General features: G+C 45.5%; 2 protein-coding genes across 6 annotated transcripts in view; both read left to right on the top strand.

Annotated features, from left to right (window-relative positions):
- Positions 1-12,543, top strand: part of trim66 (tripartite motif containing 66) — a 19,426-nt gene extending 6,883 nt beyond the window's left edge. For 3 of the 5 annotated variants that reach the window (XM_027025346.3, XM_081708858.1, XM_081708859.1), the window contains 15 exons: positions 1-24; positions 190-306; positions 627-741; positions 943-1,089; positions 1,611-1,728; positions 2,019-2,635; positions 5,402-5,575; positions 6,180-6,273; positions 6,513-6,594; positions 6,739-6,913; positions 7,012-7,631; positions 7,726-7,846; positions 8,052-8,126; positions 8,220-8,372; positions 8,840-10,453. The exon at positions 1-24 is cut by the window's left edge and continues 106 nt beyond it. In XM_027025346.3, coding sequence (XP_026881147.2) covers positions 1-24; positions 190-306; positions 627-741; positions 943-1,089; positions 1,611-1,728; positions 2,019-2,635; positions 5,402-5,575; positions 6,180-6,273; positions 6,513-6,594; positions 6,739-6,913; positions 7,012-7,631; positions 7,726-7,846; positions 8,052-8,126; positions 8,220-8,372; positions 8,840-9,076 — 2,869 coding nt within the window. In that variant the 3' untranslated portion in view covers positions 9,077-10,453. Of the gene's footprint in view, positions 25-189; positions 307-626; positions 742-942; positions 1,090-1,610; positions 1,729-2,018; positions 2,636-5,401; positions 5,576-6,179; positions 6,274-6,512; positions 6,595-6,738; positions 6,914-7,011; positions 7,632-7,725; positions 7,847-8,051; positions 8,127-8,219; positions 8,373-8,839; positions 10,454-11,932 lie in introns of those variants that run through there. The other 2 variants (XM_081708860.1, XM_035526526.2) reach the window with 2 other exon arrangements.
- On the top strand, positions 12,222-18,413 carry rerglb (RERG/RAS-like b). Its single transcript, XM_081711681.1, has 5 exons — positions 12,222-12,285; positions 14,608-14,664; positions 15,345-15,418; positions 15,834-15,982; positions 17,659-18,413. Exons 1-5 carry the CDS (start codon positions 12,222-12,224, stop codon positions 17,885-17,887), a joined length of 573 nt encoding a protein of 190 aa, XP_081567807.1. The 3' UTR covers positions 17,888-18,413.
- The last annotated feature ends 1,366 nt before the right edge of the window (positions 18,414-19,779 follow it).

The raw sequence follows: 19,779 nt of genomic DNA on the forward strand, positions 1-19,779 counted from the left end.
CCTGTCTTCCCACAAGGACCATCGGTGAGCACAGAGGACACACTCATACACATACACACACGCATACTTTCAGAAGTCATAAAAATGGATGTGTATAGTGACTATATATATAATATATAAAATCTCAGAATGCATTCTCACAGTGCTATAGAATTTGCTGGTATGACTGTGGAATGTCTTTGGCCTCAGGTTGGTTCATGTTGGCCAAGCTTTACAGGATCAGCGGTGGCTTCTGGAGAATCTGATGGCTCGAGTAGAGGAGAAGAGAACAGCTGTGGAGAACACGGCCAAGCAGATCCAGGGCAGGTGAGAACCTACACCCTCAGTGAAACCCTCTTCCTTCAGTGAGAACCTACCCTCTCAGTTCATTAATAAGAATCAACACTTTGACAGCTTTCCATATAAGGGTGATAACCTCCAAATATGTGCGACACCAGCCACCAAGCTGGTGTGTGTTAAGCAGTGACAGGCTAACAATCAGATCTCATGAATGCACACCCTATTACGTCTCCACTGTTTTGGCAGCTCCAAACCCTGGCAGGTTTTACGTTCTTTCCCTCACGTTTTTCCATCCTCCGTTCATTGGGTGGCTGGTGTGTTCACTCCCTCCCCTCTGTTTTCCACAGACTTCACGGTGTAAAGATCACACAGAGGAAGGCTGAAAACCAGATTAAAATGGCCAAGATGATTATGATGAATGAACTGAACAAACGGTCTAACCTATTAATAGAGCAGCTGGAGGTAATTACAATCTCGGCCCTTCCTTTTTCTCCCTGTCTGCACCAGAAGTATTCTGAACATAGGTGGATTAGATCCTGTTAAAAAGGCAGATGTATTGTAGCATGAAACCAGATATAAATAATAGCACAGAGAATGTGAATTACATTTTGGTTGTGGCTTCGTCTGGAATGATAAAGGCTTTGTTGCTGCCTTTTTCCACAGAGTGTGTCCAGCAGTTTTAAACAGCATCTGGAGGACCAACTGCAGGGGGCGATAGAGCTGTGCAGTCAGTTGGAGCATGTGCAGAACTTCATCACCTGGGCAGTGGCCCATCACAGGAGGAACCCACTGCTGTTTAGCAAAGATCTGGTAGGATTAGAGAGGGCTGGAGAGGTGGTGCACTGTTAGAGAGGCAGTGGTGGTGAGCTCAGTCGTTAAGGTACTTGACTTGTAATTGGAAGCCCTGCCAACTTGCCCCTGTATTCAGTCATAAATGTAAGTCACTTTGGATAAAGGACTAAAGAATGGGAAAAGGACAGGGTTGGATAGGTGGTGCACTGTTCATTTCTCATTAGCACTTTGTACCTTCCAGGGTCTAGTTTTCCAGGGTCTAGTTTCCCCAAAGAATGCTGTTTCTAGTGGATCATTTGGAGAAAATTATGAGCTGTTACCAGATGGTCCCTAAATGACCTTTGTAGTACTTGACTGGGAAACATGATTGGTGAAACTCAGGCGTGGGAAAGACCATGGCTTGTCACAGTCATCACTGGAGCTCTATAACTACTGCACAACTAAAGCTGAAGGCAGCACCTGAAGGGTTAAAATGCCTTGGTGTAGTGAGCTGCACACACACAGAGGGCTTGAGGTTTGATCTATAATTCATTTGTTAGATTGCTCTTCAGATGCAGCAGTTGCTGGAGCCGCTGCAGTATTCGGAAACCTGGGCCCCTCTGAAAGTGAAGTTCAACTGGGACGCAGGCTTTTGGACCCAGCAGATCTCCACGCTAGGTGGGTAGACGGAGCAGGCTGCCCAGGTTTTTTATGGGTGCCATGGAGATTTGAGTTTTCTGTGTCATTGATTTGAATTTATGCGAAAGGCACAGAGCACCAAAAATGCGATTTAGGACAGTAGTGAAGGCTTTTATGCAAATCAGCATTTATAGATTTCATTTATTTGTAATAACATAAGCATTTTTGTCTGACCTGTGCACATAAAGGTTGCATTATTAAAATCAGATGGATTTTAATTTAAGTGTTATGGATTTTACATCTGGGCCTTGGTGATGTCTGAACCGTAGGTCAACTAAGCGTTGAGGGTGGGAGCTGTCCGTACTCCGAGGGGCCCAGCCGCATCCTGAGGCCCCAGCCCCTGTCCTGCAGGGCCGTGTCTTCTCTCTGCCATCCGGCCCGGGACGCTGACTGTGGCTATCAGGCCTTCCGCCAGCCTCGGCTCTGCTGCCTCCACTGCAGGGCGGCCCAGTCTGTGCCGCTGGACAAATACCCGCTGCAGTGCCCTCAGCAGGCCGACTGCAGCTCCCCTGCTGCCATCCAGAGGTGCTGGGAACCAGAGGGCAGTGCCATGCCCCCCCAGGCCATGGTTCCCCCCCAGCGGTCCAGCGGGCCCGAGCAGGTGCGGCGGAGCCCCAGCAGAGCAGAGCTAAGACAGCAGGCCGCCCCCCCCCCTCAGCCCCGTCAGGAGCTCCTCCACCCAGCTCCTGACAGAGTCGCTGCCAAAAGCGCCAAGCAGCCAACCAGCAAAGAGCCCGCGCCAGCTATGGAGAATGAGACTCTTCAGCAACGACAGCAGCAGCTGGACGAGCCTCCAGGGCAGTGCAGTGTGGGGTCCAGCGCGGGGTCCAGCCCACTGCCAGCACCCGAGCTTTCGTTTCACACAGCCTGGCAAGACGGCGATGTGGTGAGTAGCCAGGCCCTGCGTGGTTGCTGTCATGTCATTGCCTCTGCTGCACACTGACCACAGCATCCAGATCTGCACGGGGCTTATTTTTTGCATGTGCAAGGTCTCACCTCAACCGCTGAGCTAAACAGCAGAAGCGGCACAGCAGTGACGGAAGGTGACAAACATTCCCAGAGAGGCTGTTGAGGACACACTCATTTAGAGCAACAACCCAAATACAACTTACCACAAACTACTAGAGCTCTGTGAAAACGCCGCTAATCCATTTAAATGGCATTAAAAATCAACAAAATAATAATAAATGACAATTATCATTAGTTGCAGTTTTATTGTGCTCACATAGAATGTTTGAATATTTTGTTAACTAAGGGAAAACATTTTTAAACATAAAGTATCATTTTAAAAGTGAATGCAGTGGTCTTATCTGGCTATAAATCTGGTGTGAAAAGGAAACTCACACATTACCAGTGGCGAAACCTTGCAGTTGTGAAGTGAGCTCATCTCAGCTCAGTTCTCCGGAACCTCCGTTAAAACACACAGCTAGCTAGCGTTAGCAGCGTTACCTGCGTTAGCTTGAGTGAAGCGTCGGTTAGGCAGATTCGAGGATGCTGATTGGCTAAATTGATGTTGCTATGAGCGTATCTTGTGTCGGCATTGGCTGCGCTGGCGGCGCGATGTTGCGATATTTCTATCAGAGGAGAGGGGGAATAAACCAGCAAGTTTATATATATATATATGTATATATATATATATGTATATATATATATATATATATATATATATATATATATATATATATATATATATATATATATATATATATATATATATATATACACACACACACACACACACACACACACACACATACACACACACACACACACACACACACACACACACACACACACTTAAAATAACAATTTCTACCCGGTGGGACGGCGCCCTCGCCCTCTGTTGACCAGCCGCAGCAGAGGGTCATATATGTGAGAGGACACCCAGGAGCAAGTGCATATACCTACAGACATGGCAGCGGTGTTTCAGCTGTCCATCCTGCTTTTCAGCTGAAATCCAGAGCGATGTTTTGAGTGCAGTACACTGGCCTGACACAATGAGTATATCGTAATGCATAAGGTTGAGCTGCAGTGAACTCTGCATGACAACTCCACTGCATCCTTTTACAATAGTATGAGAGAGAGAGAGAGAGAGAGAGAGAGAGAGAGAGAGAGAGAGAGAGAGAGAGAGAGAGAGAGAGAGAGAGAGAGAGAGAGAGAGAGAGAGAGAGAGAGAGAGAGAGAATTGAATCACTGCGTGTGGCATCTCTGGTTGTGCCAGTATCTTTTCATCATGACAGATGCTGACAGCGAGTCTGCCAACAGATGGTACAGAATGCATCTGCTGGGGCATTTAAGATTAAGATCACATTCACAAATACCCCCCCCCCCCCCCCACACACACACACTCACAGAAAACATGGACAATGTTATTATTAGTTCTCCATCAGAGGAGACAATACCAGTCAAACCAGTGCAAGGATCGGTACTCCTGGGGTAACTGAATGCGTTTTGTGTTTTTCTGTCATCTTCTGCCCATAACAGCCCCTTGTATATGAAAGAGAGAAAAATACCACTTGGGTGCCACTACAGACTGACTGAGGGTGAGATTACTGAGAGGTGGAAGGATGTGAGCATCAGTGGGGCTTGGCTCTGTCTTTATAGCCCAGGTCTTTGAGACCTCCTACTTACTCACAACACTCACAACACACATGCGCACACACACAAACACATGCCAGCCAACACCCCCCAGCTTCAGCTCCAGGTCTTTAGAAGTACAGAAGAAAGAAACATGGACAATGTTATTATTAGTTCTCCATCAGAGGAGACAATACCAGTCAAACCAGTGCAAGGATCGGTACTCCTGGGGAAAATTAGTGTGAAACTGAATGCGTTTTGTGTTTTTCTGTCATCTTCTGCCCATAACAGCCCCTTGTATATGAAAGAGAGAAAAATACCACTTGGGTGCCACTACACACTGACTGAGGGTGAGATTACTGAGAGGTGGAAGGATGTGAGCATCAGTGAGGCTTGGCTCTGTCTTTATAACCCAGGTCTTTGAGACCTCCTACCTACTCACAACACTCACAACACACATGCGCGCACACACACACACACACACACACACACACACACACACACACGCACACACACTACACAGCTGGGTTCATTTCACTTTCTCCTTTGAATCTCTGATCAGCTGGTGAGTGTTTTTAATCCTGTGGTAATTATCGGTGGGGGGCGAGAGAACAGGACCGTGCTGACTAGAACAGACTATCACCTCTTGTTTTGACGTTTGTTAGCGGAGAGTGAAGTCACTTGGGCTTTTCTGTAAACTTCTCACAATAATGAAATTATGACAAGGGAGGAAGGTTGGCCATGGGGGAAAGAGAAAGAGAGAGCGAGGGAGAGACTCGAAACTATTGACGTGTTAATGCTGCTCGCTAAAAGAAGACATCGTTCCCGAAATTTACATACGATAATTGGTGCTGTAATGAAGCTATTCATTATCAGGAGACGTGTTTTTGCTTTGGCTGCTGCGTATGTCTTTTCCTCCGGCGTAAAACCGCGTTGCTTGCAGCAGCTCCTGTTTCTCACGCGCGCAAAAGCCGCTTTACCCTCCGTTTCCTCTGTTGTCACTGTTGCCATGGCGCCAGAGTTAAGGTTAAGCTGTTAGCGCCGCTGCTAACAACAGCATGCTCCCATCCCACAGACGTCCCCGTGCTCCGACATGCACGCGCCAGTCAGAGCTGACGTCCGGAGCCCAACCTGCCCAGAGGAGAGGCCCACAGCCCACGGCAGGCTGAAGCCAGCGAGGCGAACGCGGACCAGCCTGTGTGACGGCAGGCCTGCTGGGGCAGGAGATCAGCAGCATACACCACCGCAGGTGAAACAACACACACACACACACACACGAGCAGTCGCAGCAGTAGAAGCAGAATGTGTATCGTTTTAGTAGTGCCCCCAGATCTTAGTAAAAGAGTTCTCACAGTGAATGGTGTGGCCCCTCTCTCTGGAGCTGTGGGTCTAACATCACACGACCTTGCTAGGGCAAAACCGCATGTGCCGCGTGCTTGCGGGTATGTGTGTGTGTGTGCGGGTGTGGGTGTGGGTGTGTGTGTTTCTCTTTCATTATGATTTAGCTTTGATTTCCTTTTAAGACCTCTGGCTGCCAAAGCCAGCGCACCTCAGCTCTCGGGTTGCTAATATGCAGGACTCGCTTATATTTTTTCCTTTAAAGGACACATCCAATGATTTACATCAGAAGAGATAATTGTTGTCTTGGAAACAGATTGCCTAACTTTTCTTTCTCTTTTGCTGTTATGAGAACAAATTATGAACAGTTGCCCACGATAATCATCATTCTTGGTCTCTCTGTTTACATGTTCACTCAGATTGAAATTGGGCTTGATGCATTTGAGTTCTGTCCAGTGTTTTTCTGCAGCATAATTAAAGGCTCTTTCACACACTGCACGCTGTTGCTCTTCCAGGACTGCGTGAGACCCAGGGCTGGACGCCCGGTTGTTCCGGTCCATACACAGACTCACCCCCCAGCTACCCTGACCACCTACAAGACTGAGCCAGGTAAACATCTCACTGACTCACTCTACCAGTGAACCTTCTTATGTCTTATTCCATGTAAATGGTAAAAAGGTGTTATATTATATTATATTATATTATATTATATTATATTATATTATATTATATTATATTATATTATATTATATTATATTTTGGCAGTATGTTATACATCAGCAACGCATTGCCAAAAAACTAACTTCCAAACAGTGGTTTGCTGAGTGATCTGATTAATTATTTTTCAGATAATGTGTACGGATATACTGATAATACAGGCTGTAAGTCTGGCACCAAATCCAGGAGATTAAGGGAAGCTCAGGACACCAGGTAGAACCTTGAGAACTATTTAGCATGTTCTAGATATTCTAGATGCTCTTGATATTCTAGATGTTCTAGGTGCTCTAGATGCTCTAGATGTGGTGCTACAGCTGTAAACTGCCATACTCTTTCTCTTTGTTCTGACTTTGGAAGTAGCAGAGAAGTGAATGAGGCTTCCAAGGTTCCAGTTGTGTGTCTGGAACGGCTGAGCATCCCAGTATCCAAGCAGCCAACACAAGGAGTCCAGAGCGATGATCTTTCTTCTGACTCTGGGTTAAAGGCTGAAGGCACTGTTTCCCTGTCAATGGACAGAGAACTTCCCCCTGAGGTAGATTCGCCAGTAGCAGGTTCCCACACTCCGTTCTCACATATCGCTTTCTCTAACTCTCCTTGTATAGTGGGTGACTCCTGCAATGTCTGTTAAAGGGAGTAGGAAGTGAGGAGGTGGAAGAGAGTCTGCACCTGCAGCTCCAGGTCCCTGCCGATGCTCCTCAGGGACCAGCGGAGGGGCAGGGTAGCTCCGGCAGGGAGGGGCTGTCTGCACTTGATACCCCGCCAGCCCCGGCCAGTGAAGCTTCTCCACACACTGATTCCGAAAGAGAGCCTGCTTCCCATTGTGGTCCATCTGGGCCCGTGTCCGACTCCCTGCTGGAATCTGCTACAGAGGCTGACCTTGCCTCCGAACTGGAAGTGGAATCGGAACTCCAAACAGAATCTGAGCCAAGCCTCGAATCCGAACCGCGAATCAACTCGGACACTGAGCTGGAGTCGGAGCAGCTACCTGAGTCAGAGCTCCTGGCTGAATCGGAGCGGGATCTGGCCTCGGATCTGGACTCTGCGGCAGAAGTCTCCCTGAACCTCGAACTGCCTGAGGTGAGGGCGGGGCCTAGCGTAGCAGCCCCGCCCCTGGAGGAGGAGCCCGCGGAGATGGAGAATGAGGACTTCTGTGCCGTCTGTCTCATCGGCGGGGACCTGCTGTGCTGTGACCGCTGTCCCAAGGTCTTCCACCTGGCCTGCCATGTGCCTTCTCTCCTCAGCTTCCCCACGTAAGCCCTGCGGTCTGCCCCTCCCACCCCTCCCACCCCTCCATCCCCACCTCCGCTGGAGCTAAGTGACCTCTGTCTCCTCTCGCCCCTACAGCGGTGACTGGGTGTGCACTCTGTGCAGGGATGCGGAGTGGCCAGAGGTGGAATACGACAGCGAGGACGCTCGTCTGCCCACAGACACGGCGCCATCTGGACTGTCTGCGTGTGACCAGAGGGTAAGAGCAAGTCTGTTGGGTTTCATTTGTCCTGGACGTCATTTATTTCTTATGACCTTGAGGTCAAGAACCAAATGTGAATTCTGCCTCGCAGTTGTTGTAGGACTGGCTGTAAATGTGGCGTGTCTGCCCAGACCAGTGCAGTAGAGGTCATTTAATTAGCCAATGGGGCACTGTGTGAGTCTGTTGTTTGTTTATCCTACAGAAGTGTGAGAAACTCACCCTGCTCATCTATAGCAACATTCTCAGCGCACCATTCCACGAGCCTGTCAGCCCACTGGTAAATATACAGCTCAAAAGAAAAGAAGTACACTTACTTAAAAGATAAAAAGTTGTAAAGAGGAATAAAACCTCCTTTGCGCATCTGTTCAAGGCCCGTCATTATTACCAGATCATCAGGAGGCCCATGGACTTGTCTGTTATTCGCAGCAAGCTGCACAGAGGCAGCTCGTCACACTACAGTTCCCCCAGCGAGTTTGCGGCTGACGTCCTGCTCATGTTTAAGAACTGCGCCAAGTTTAACTACGTGAGTGAATCGTGTTCTTTGTGCACATTGAAAAGCGCACGTGAGTCCAGCACAGTGCACAAGCCAGCGGTTTCCTCACTACTCCAAATCCATACTATGTTTTTGTTTGCATGATGGTTCATATCATATTTATCTCGTTAAAAATAGATGCCACACAGGCTGGATTTACCTCGTGCACATGCAATGAATAGTAAAAAAAGAATGCTAATGAATCTGCATATTGTATCATCAGAGTCACTGCACTTTATAAAGTTAAATGTGTGTTTGCATGAAAGAACGTTGGGGTTATGGGTGAGGCCGTTAACTCTGGAGTCTCGTGGGTTTTTTTAAACACCTGTTAGTCTTTTTCGTGAGGAGTGGACTGTGTGTCCTCGTCTATGTGTCCTCATCTGCGCTTCCCTGTCCCTACAAGCGTTTAGCTGTTATAATCAGCATTCTGGTGTCCTTTCCTCGCTGGTCCTCCACAGCCAGACTCAGAGGTGGCCCAAGCAGGTCGCAGCCTGCACGCCTTCTTCAGCACCAAGCTGGGGGAGGTGTTGCCGGAGCTGAGCTGCCTCACCCCCCAGGACGACTCGGACAGCGAGGAGAACGAGGAGGCGGAGCAGGCGGCTGTGGCCGGCTTCCCCTGGCCCGAGCGCAGAGAGCAGAGCCACAGGAAGAGGAAGAGGAGGCACTCCCTCAGCTGGCGAAGGCACCACTACTAGACCTGCCGCACGTGGCTGGCGAGGGCATTTTAGTTAAATTCCGTACGAGCTCCAGCGCTTCCGGATAACACCGGCGGTGGAAGGGATTTTTTAAGATCTTCTTTCCTCTAATTTTTGTAAACAAATGAATCATGTATGTTATGCTATTACATATGACATAAATGAAGGTTGGTTTTGGAATATAAGTCCAAATCTTAATCCTTATGCTACTTTATTGCTATGCTGTTCTGCACTAGTGTGTACTTTGTCAGTGCATATAAAGCTTTTATTTGGAAACAATTGTGTTTTTGATAAATGACTGGTTGCTGGCGACTGCTGCTTAGTTGATATAGATGAGCAATGTTGATTGGTAATATTATCATATATATTTATTATAGAGAATGTGATATTGTATGTTTTTGTATGTGTTATATGCCACATTTGTGATGAGGTATTATTACAATGGCTCTTTTTTAACTGTAGTAATTCGACAGACCTGTAGAGGGAGCCCTTTATATTGCCTTAAGCTCAAAATCAGTTCACAGCGGACATAAGATGTTAATTTATCTAACTTTGTCTATTTATCAAGCAAAGTATTACTTCTTTTCCAGAGAGAAGGGGATTCTAATTGGATGTTGCTAGGTTACTCTCAATTTTTAAATATGGATGTGTTAGATGTTAATTTAGTAATGATTCTAAATTGTTCAAGTAATCAATTATTTCTCAGGCGGGACAGAATGAGCTGGTGACCTAGTCTCGCAAGTCCCTCCATGTGATTTATATACGGTGCATGTAAGCAGAGATGTGGGCAAGTCTAAGGTTGGAATTCTGCTGGTACCTTCCGAAGCTGCAGAATCTCTTTTTTTTTCGTTCTCTTGTCAGCTAAATTTCTGGAATACATTCAAGATGCAAAAATATATGCAGTTTAGATCATTGTGCTTCCACCACATTACTAGCCCTTCCTGATGATTCATTTTGGTGGTCCATAAACATGAAAAACAGCACCTTAATTTAGATGGCTTTTTCTTTAATAATTTAATAATTTTCTGACACTGGCTGACCTCAAAGAGTGTTTCCTGTTTTGTTTCCGACGAGGTTCCTTTTTGTTTTGTTTCTGATGTCTGTTCTGTATAAATTGTACAAACAGCTTGTGGTAAATCCTGGCTGCTAACTGTAACTTGACAATTTGCCGAATAATTTCTAAACGTGTCTGAGATCTGGCTTCATTTCTGGCATGTTAGCAAAGAGTCCAGACAGACCCAGATTAATTTAACGTCACGTAAATATCCTCACTGCTGATGGACGATTTTATAAATCATATGTGGAAATGATCTGATCTCACCACCTGTTTGACATCCTTGTCTCATAAATATATCAGGCACTGAAAATGTGAAATAAGCTGTGCTGTGTGCTTCACTTAAAACAAGTCCCCTTTATCATAGCTGGCTTCACTGTTTCACAAGAAATCACTCCAGAATGTTTCATAATGAAACACCTTACAGTGACAGTAGCCATAACGAGTTCACAACTGTGTTTACCTTTGATACCTTTTTCCTTAATCCGTCAGTATTTAAATGACAAACAAGTCTTTAGAGATCATTTACGACTCATTTTCATGCCAGTATTTAAGCGGTAAAGGGGTGTGCATGCCCACACACCAGTTCTTTACCAATGCTCCCAGTCTCACTGGCACTGCTCAGACTGGTACAGTGAACGCTTACAGACTGGTGTCCATCTGTTGCTGTGCATAATTTGAATGACAATCTCTACCCCATTCAGTCATGTTTTCTGAACACAGACCCATTGCTTTGCTGGTGGATCACTCTTAACACACTGGTAACACTGGTAACGCTGGCATGGTAGTGTGCTGGTATGACTGGATCAATCCCAGCAGGCCTCTGGAGTCTTTATGTGTGTGAATCTTACCCCAGTGTAAGGGTGGCTACGGCCACCGTGCACGGTGACGGATGGAGTTCTCTGACTGTCTGCGTTCCTAATCAATACATCTGAAGGTTTGGCTGGAGAACGCAAGGAACAGAGGACACACACGCTTTACGCTCGTCACGTTGGGTTCTGTGTGAGAAGCTTAAGACAGACTAATGAAGGCAGTCTTTCTTGCATTTGGCCTTAAACCAGGACAGGCACATGTCCAAGAAAAGCGCCCATGGATCATTTCATTACTGGTAAAAAAAAAATAATTAAAAATCGGTGTAAATCTCTCCCAGCTATACTAAATTAATACGATTTTATTCATATTAACTTTCATAAATATAAATTGCCGATCTTCTTCTCTCTTGCCAGGTTATCTTGAGACCATCTGACTCGGAACATAATTCATCTGTCAAGGACGTGTGTAGCTTAGATGTTCATTTCAAAGATTTAAAATTTTAAAAGTACTGATTTATGTCTTCTCGTATACTTCAACAGAGCAAACACATCGTTCTCTGGACCAGGAAATAAACATCGTACTATTGCCTGTGTGTTTTAAAATTTAGATTTTATGCCCAAATATGTTAAAACTTTTTTTCCCTTGTGAACTAAAATAAGCTAAAGTCTAAATTAGGTTTTAAAACGTCCCAGAGATACTAATAAATCGGCCAATAAACTAGAGAACAGCTTTTACTTTATTTAAAATATGGAGTGTGTTAAAAATGTTAAAAAAATGTTAATTTTTTTAAAAAAATGTGTAAGTAAAGTTTATGTTTTATCACAACACTGCAATTAGGGAGGACAGTAAATTATTCACTCTCAAAACTGATACCATCTAAGGTGGTGACGACTTCCTCCCTCTCTCTCTTCTCTCTCTCTTCTCTCTCTCTCTCTCTCTCTCTCTCTCTCTCTCTCTCTCTCTTTCTCTTCACTACATCTCGTTTCCAGCCACCTCCTCTCTTGTCTTAGCGGACAGCGTCCTGATGAGAGCTACAGCGCTCTGGAGCAGGGGGGGGATTCCCCTGTTCCCGTAGGCTCTCTGTCCTGATTGCTTTCTAAAGATGGGGATAAACACCACCCACGCCAGGCTGGCCTTCACGCAGAAGTGATGGAACAACCACAGTTCTAGCGTTGCAACCTTTTCTCCCTCCAGTCTTCTGAAAACTCATTTGGAATGACTTCTTACAGGAGGTCATGTTTTGCAGCAATTTACTGGTCATTTCTCCTTTGTTCTGATATGTCCATAAGTGCCTGTACCCAGGCTCAGCAGAGGGCGAGAGATCATTTGAATGACCTGACAGGTATGTGTGGATTAGTTGAGGAGTAGAGACTTGTAAACTGCATAAACTGTTTTCTTGTTTGAGCGGAACTGATTTGGAGACTGAAACTCATCTCAGACTGCTGCCGGGTATTCAGCCAGGGTAAACCAGACCTTGTCATCTACCCCAATGACCCTGCGCAGGGTCGTCTGTTCAGTTCCATCCTCTGCTGGAGTTCACATCGCCACAGAATGTGTACAGCCATAATGCCCACACAGTCAAAAGTATACTCACTGAATTAAATGTTTAGTAAGAATAAAGAAATTCTCTAGCAATATTGTGTTAATGTATTAATAATTTGATAAGCACTATTTCATTTTAAAATGACTATAATTTAGATTTAATGTATCCATGAAATGGAAATTCCAATCTGTCACAACAGATTAAACCATGGGATTAGAGTTCAAAAGTTTTACAAGAGATACATTCCCCATATTCTCAGTGCTGGGCACTTAGATTTCTTTTCTGCTTCCTGATGACTTGCAGACATTCTTAAAGACACAGGATCAAACATAACAGGTTTTGAATGGGACACCACAGGCTGAAGAACTTTGTTCAAGAAAGGACTTCCTTCAGAGGAGAAAAATACGGTTGCAGGAAAAATCACGTTTTTACCAGTGCAGCAAGTCTCATGTCATGATCCTCAGAAGCCACTGAACGTTTCTCTGCTCCCTCACAGAGGGGATAAGACGACTTTCTGTGCGTTCCCTTCTTAAAAACTCTTATCAAAATATGAATGACGCTTTGGAGTTGTGAAACACTGAGCTGTTCGATTTCATTTTTGAGAGCTGTAGTGTGAGGTGGCTGCAGATTTATCTGTGAATGCTAAAAGGTAAAGCTATGCACGCTACAGGCACTGCACCAGACTGACTCGGGGTGGAGCTGCTTGGATCCTCCATCTGCCTATACGTGAGGAGATGTTTGAGAGGTAGTAGTGTGAGGGGAGTGTCCTGGGAGCTGTTGTGCTCAAACATACACATTACCTGAACAGGGATCCCTGAATGAAATATCACAGCAACAAAACAAACTGGATGACAGTGAAGAAGAAGAAGAGTTACGAGTCTTGTGGACAGAGCTTATTCAGTTCATTACAGTCAACTTAGAGACAACGTTCCACTGTGGTGAATAACAACTTTGAATACTTCTGCAGATGAAATTCCATCTGTTCTGAGAGAGAGAGAGAGAGAGAGAGAGAGGGAGGGAGGGAGGGAGGGAGAGGCTGTTCCTCCCCTCACTCCTACTGACAGAACAGATCTCGGTCAGAGCTGTGGAGAGCAGCACACCAGCCGAGTGTCCTGCAGGATGTTGGACAGAGTAAGAGCTTTCAGTCCCAGCAGACTTCCCACCACATACACACAAACACACACACACACACACACACACACACACACACACACACACACACACACACACACACAAACACACACGCACACACACACACACATACACGCACACACGCACACACACACACACACACACACACACACACACACACACACACACACACACACATACACACACACACACAAACACACACACACATACACACACACACACACACACACACACACACACACACACACACATATAGATACACACACATGCACGCACATATTACATGAAAAGTCTAAATTATAAATAAACTTTCCTTTTTGCTTAGAGTAGCTATGAACCGTTTTCTGCATGGTGCCACAACACAGTTCTGTATATACCAGCTCCTGTAGACATGAAACAGTAGTGTGTTAAAGAGGGGCACTGTGTCTGCTGTGAGGACACATTGTGGAAGGACCTGGAAAGGTTTACTGTTATTCAACTCACCCGAAAGGGAAATGAAAGCGGATGGGTGGAACATCAGAGTACAGACTAAAACCGATGCGGGAAAACCGTTGTTCCTCCAGGTTCCTGCGTCTGCATACCTGCGCTAATGAACATTACATCACCAGAAAAGAATTACACAGGGTCCCCTCCAACCAAAAGGAAACTGGTCATGTGACTGCCACAGCACATGTGTTTGCACATGGAAACTCAATCCCACACGAAAACAAAAAACTAAAACAAAACAACCAGTGCGGCTTCATGTAATATAAACCAGGCAATATGCACATGGTCTCCGACTGAGGGGGAAATATCTGTAATTGGGACTTTTCTGTACCAGATTAGTTTCAGTAGTCCCTGTAGAGTTGCCACGTCTGTGAGGGAAATGTGGACGTGACCCCTTTACTCTACTTTCTTATTCTGAGGGTCCAGTTGAACACTATTTGGGTGGGCTGCTGCTCACCTGAGTCTACCCTCTCCTGTCTTCAGCACTCCTGGTGAGATTCCTGACCAAGCGCTTCATTGGAGAATACGCATCTAATGCTAGTAAGTAAAAGATGAGCACGGTCTCTCTCAGATGAGGATGATTTCTCTCAAATGAACATGGTGCCTCTCAGTTGAGCACGGTCTCTCTCTGACGAGGACAGTCTCTCTCAGATGAGCACTGTCTTTCTTTAGTGTGACCACATGACCAGGGCTCTACCCATCTATTACACACCTCTTCCTGTGACTGAAGTGCAGTTGTGTTGCATCTGGCATCACGCCAACAGTCTTAATTAAGGCCCAAAGCTTTACTGTCTCTCTGGGGAGAAACTATGCATAAGGTTCCTACTACATGTGATGGTAAGAAGGAATAATTCCACTGTAGCTGAGGCTGGACCTGAGGCAAACACAGCTGACTCTTTTGAAACGTCTTATTGCCTCGTGAAATAATTCTGTAATATTCTGTAACTCCAGGTTTGCATGTCGTCTAATCAGATCGGCTTAACACACCCTTCCCAAACTCACACTCTCTATGTCTGCTGAAATATCAATCAATCATTTTCAAGAATGTAACAAAGCCAGAGATTTTGGAAATTTCTTCCTCACTTCATGTTTCCCACAGTGTGCAGGCTTTGTCTGTTTCTCCTGTGATGATCTCAAGATTACATTTAACGATTCATACATTTCACAGGCAAGTATTTATACCTCAATTCTCAGCATTTCTGTCACTCTCCTTTCCACAGACTCCTTGTACCGTAAAAGGCTGTCCATCGACGGCAGGCAGCTGAACCTGGAGATCTTTGACCCGTGCTCACAGGTATGAGTTCTCAGAGACCACCGTGCCACAAGCCTGTGTTTTCTGGGATGCCTCCATATGTGTGTTATGTTCGGGTTTGATTTCTCATCCACACACTCCTTTCTTCTTGCATCTGGGCCCTTGCAATTAAACAGTTATTGCTGGATGATGTTTCACCAACAAACAAAACTGCAGGTTATAAAATAGCCACTATCCTGTTTGTTAACGTTCTTTTGAAAGCATTTAACTGGAGGTACAACAAGCATATGTGTATCACTCCATCTAAAGGTTTTGCAGTCAAAGCTTGGTAAGATAAGCAGACCTCTTCGCTCTTTGTTGTCTGGCCACGGTTAACTAACGCTGAGCCAGCTCCTGGTTCCGCATCATTCAGGCAGGTACCCTCTGTGTAGGGACTCATGTCTCCCTGTGTCTCCAGAGAGGGGACAGCCCACACGTCCCGGAGGAGCCGCTGGAGTGGGCCGACGCCTTCGTGGTGGTGTACGCCGTCAGCGACCACGTGACCTTTCTCAACGCCAAACACGTCCTGAACCAGATCAAACAGGGGCACAAGGAGACATGCAAAGGATGAGTAGTGGTTGCCCTGGCAACCTGCTGACCCAACAGCCCGTGCGGACTGGAAGAAGATGACAGAAATAAAATGAATTAATGAAACGCTGTGTGGGCCTGCATGGGAGGTGGTCTGCTTAGATCTGTGCAGTGTGTGTGTGGTTGTGTGTGTGTGTGTGTGTGTGTGTGAGTACATGCAGGAGGTTGTGTGTGTGTGTGTGTGTGTGTGTGTGTGAGTACATGCAGGAGGTTGTGTGTGTGTGTGTAAGTGTGTAAGTATATGCAGGAGGTTGTGTGTGTGTGTGTGTGTGTGTGTGAGTACCTGCAGGAGGTTGTAGATGATGTCTTCCTGACTCCTTTATTAAATGGTTGTAATAGTCAGGCAGGTTTAAGTGTTTGTTAGCTATGTGTCATTTAAAGGTCATTTAAAGGTCATCAGCAGACAGTGGTGAGTGGGAGTGGGAGTTTTGACAGCTGGTTCACATTAGACCTGTCTAACAAGGCTGCTGAGATCACAGGGGTGGACAGGACCAGGAACTGTCTAATGGTTCCTCACACAGGACTGACACAGCTCAAAGACATGACACAGCTCAAAGACATGACACAGCTCAAAGACTCAGCACTGCTCAAAGACATGACACAGCTCAAAGACATGGCACAGCTCAAATACATGACAGCTCAAAGACATGACACAGCTCAAAGACACAACGCTGCTCAAAGACATGGCACATGTCAAAGACACAGCACTGCTCAAAGACATGACACAGCTCAAAGACATGGCACAGCTCAAATACATGACAGCTCAAAGACACAGCATTGCTCAAAGATATGACAAAGCTCAAAGACATGGCACAGCTCAAAGACACAGCACTGCTCAAAGACACAACACTGCTTAAAGACATCACACAGCTCAAATACATGACAGCTCAAAGACATGACACAGCTCAAAGACACAGCACTGCTCAAAGATACAGCTCAAAAATATGGCACAGCTCAAATACATGACAGCTCAAAGACAGCACAACTCAAAGACATGGCACAGCTCAAAGGCACAACACAGCGCAAAGACACGACACTGTTCAAATACATGAAAGCTCAAAGACAGCACTGCTCAAAGACACAACACTGCTCAAAGACATGGCACAGCTCAAAGACACAGCACTGCTCAAAGACACAGCACTGCTCAAAGACACAACACTGCTCAAAGACACAGCACTGCTCAAAGACACAACACTGCTCAAAGACACAACACTGCTCAAAGACACAACACTGCTCATTGACACGACTCAGCCGCTGCCGTGGATACTGTTCCCTTGCACAGTTTCTGTGATTTATTTTATTAAACTACATCAACCGATGGAGCGAGAGCACACATTTTCTCAGACTGTTCTGGTACCCAGTACAAGTCCTTTTACTCTCTGATGTCTGTGGAATAAGATGGATTCTGTGTTTCTCCTGAGAGGTGTCTTAGGCATGACACATTTCCACTGTGTCATTTCTGCTTCTATATTGGCTTCTACTTTAATTCCTGCAGTGTGGGCTAGTCCCTTAACAGTGTAATGCTGAATACTGATTGACTGTTATTTGACATGGGCCCAGTTCTGAAAGCATAGCAAAGCGCTGAGATGATCCGGACTGTTGCCTGTCCCAGTCCCACCTGCTGCGCTGTTTGTGTTTGATCTGTACAGCGAGACGAACGTTCCTGTCTGCCTGTTGGGGAACAAACAGGATCTGTGCCACAGCCGGCAGGTGAGCGAGGAGGAAGGACGGTCATTGTCCCTGGAGCACAGGTGTCTCTTCCAGGAGGTGTCTGCTGCTGAGAACTACCTAGACATTGCCAGGCTCATCCGCCACGTGATGGAGCAGATGAAGCGCCGATCGGACTGCCAGCGCTACAGCGGGAAGAGAAGGAAGTCTGTGTGAACGCACGGCGAAAAAGACTCGGAAACAGGGAGCCGACCTCCACTAAAGTCCCGCAGTGTTGTGGCTTGACGTTTCCTTGAAGGCCTGTGTTCTTTGAGTGTATTTGTATTCACGAATGGCAGTAAAAAGTAATAATAATACATGTGTTTACTGACAGAAAGCTGACAGCAGTGTGAGAGTTATTAGGAGGAAATATGCTGATTCCCTATGGCTACCCAGCTGGAGGGGGATCCATTTGTTTAAGCAGATGACAGAAGGAGAAATAACCTCATTCATTTATTTTAAGCAATATTATAATGGCTATGGCTCTCACTCGCGTCCTGGCTGGACTTTCCTGTGCTGTGTCTCGGTACACATACACCTGAGTAACGACACATATATAACCCCCAGGAGCTTGTACTGTACCTAATGATGCCAAAGCACAGATATAGCTAATGTGTTCAAAAGTTACACCTTAAAGTGATGTTTTCTTGAGGCGAACTCAGAAATATGCACATGAACTTTCTGCCTTTGTCTGCATATGTGAGCTCATTTTCATGTCCTGTTGTCTTTTAATCAGAGTAAAAAAATATAGCTGACAAATCCTAGGTAAGGGTCTGGGTTTGCATCAGTGCACACCCACGTCTGGGCGAAATTCACCGTCCAGGCTAGAGTACTGTGGTGGGAATTATGTGCACATTGCATCCCACTAGCAGTGCATGGCATTAGGATTTTAAATCTGTCTCTGTTGTGTCCTGGGAGGACTTTTCTGTGCAGAAGGTCTGGATCCTTATGTACCTGAGGTGGAACATGTGTGGTGATCACATCACATAGAGATATTTACTTTTACCTACAAATCAGTATTTCATGCTGATAATGTTTATTCATAAATGGCCAGTTTAAAGGAAGGGTGTTAAATTCCAATCCTGGACAACTACTACTCTGCAGAACTCATTTCCAACCCCAATTTAACACACATGCCTAAATTAAAAAGGCCTTTATTAGTGTCCAAATAGTAGAAGCAAGTATGTTGGAATTAAATTCAGCGGTGTGGTAGATGTCCAGGATTGGATTTAGCCCCACTGGTTCAAAGCAATAGATGAGAGTACAGACTGTGAAGATTTACAAGCTGATGTACTATAAAGTTTTTTTTAGAATTTATGTTCGAGGCTTAGAAGTGTTGGTCCATTTCTGGTGCATTAGTGGTCTGTTGTGTTGTCTGGTGAAGCCTAATTTAGTGACCCACTTTGAAGTTAATCTGTATAATTCATAGCTCCATTAAATCAATGGATGCCTGGCGTTTGTGATGAAGATGAAGATGTAAACACATCAGCTTGTATGAGCTTTAAATGCACTTTGACGGCTGTAGTTTGGAGACTCTAGTGCAGAGTCGCTGGGGCCTGCATAATTGTGGAGTTCTGTGGCAGACAAATTTACTAGAGTTTGATCTTTATCTGTATCCTGTTGTTTTGATATCCCCTTGATCAGCCTGTTTTTGTATAGAAGCCAATTATTTTGTTACATTCTTTCCTGCCTTGTAAAATTAAGTCACATGTTGATGTTAACAAAAAAGAACTGTTGAAATTCTCTCTTCTGCTCTCACTCTCTCTCTCAAACACACACTCACAAACACACACACACATGCATGCACAGAGAACTCCCCGATGTTGCCAGAAGAAAATGATTTATTTATGCAATGTATTCAGACCAAATAAAACAACTATATTCTGAAAAAAGCATTTTAATGGGCTTTGTTCATGAAAATATTTGTTCTAATATTTATTTCAGTTAGTATATTACAAATATGACACATTCTTGTACCTGCCTTTCACCTTGTAATACTGCAGATGCCCACCAGATGGAGTCAAAAACCACCGCATGCGCCATTGGTGCCGGTCTTTTGGCGCACAAGC

Source organism: Electrophorus electricus, chromosome 3 (assembly GCF_041902795.1).
Source record: "Electrophorus electricus isolate QZ-2024a chromosome 3, ASM4190279v1, whole genome shotgun sequence".
In the NCBI taxonomy this organism is placed as follows: domain Eukaryota; kingdom Metazoa; phylum Chordata; class Actinopteri; order Gymnotiformes; family Gymnotidae; genus Electrophorus; species Electrophorus electricus.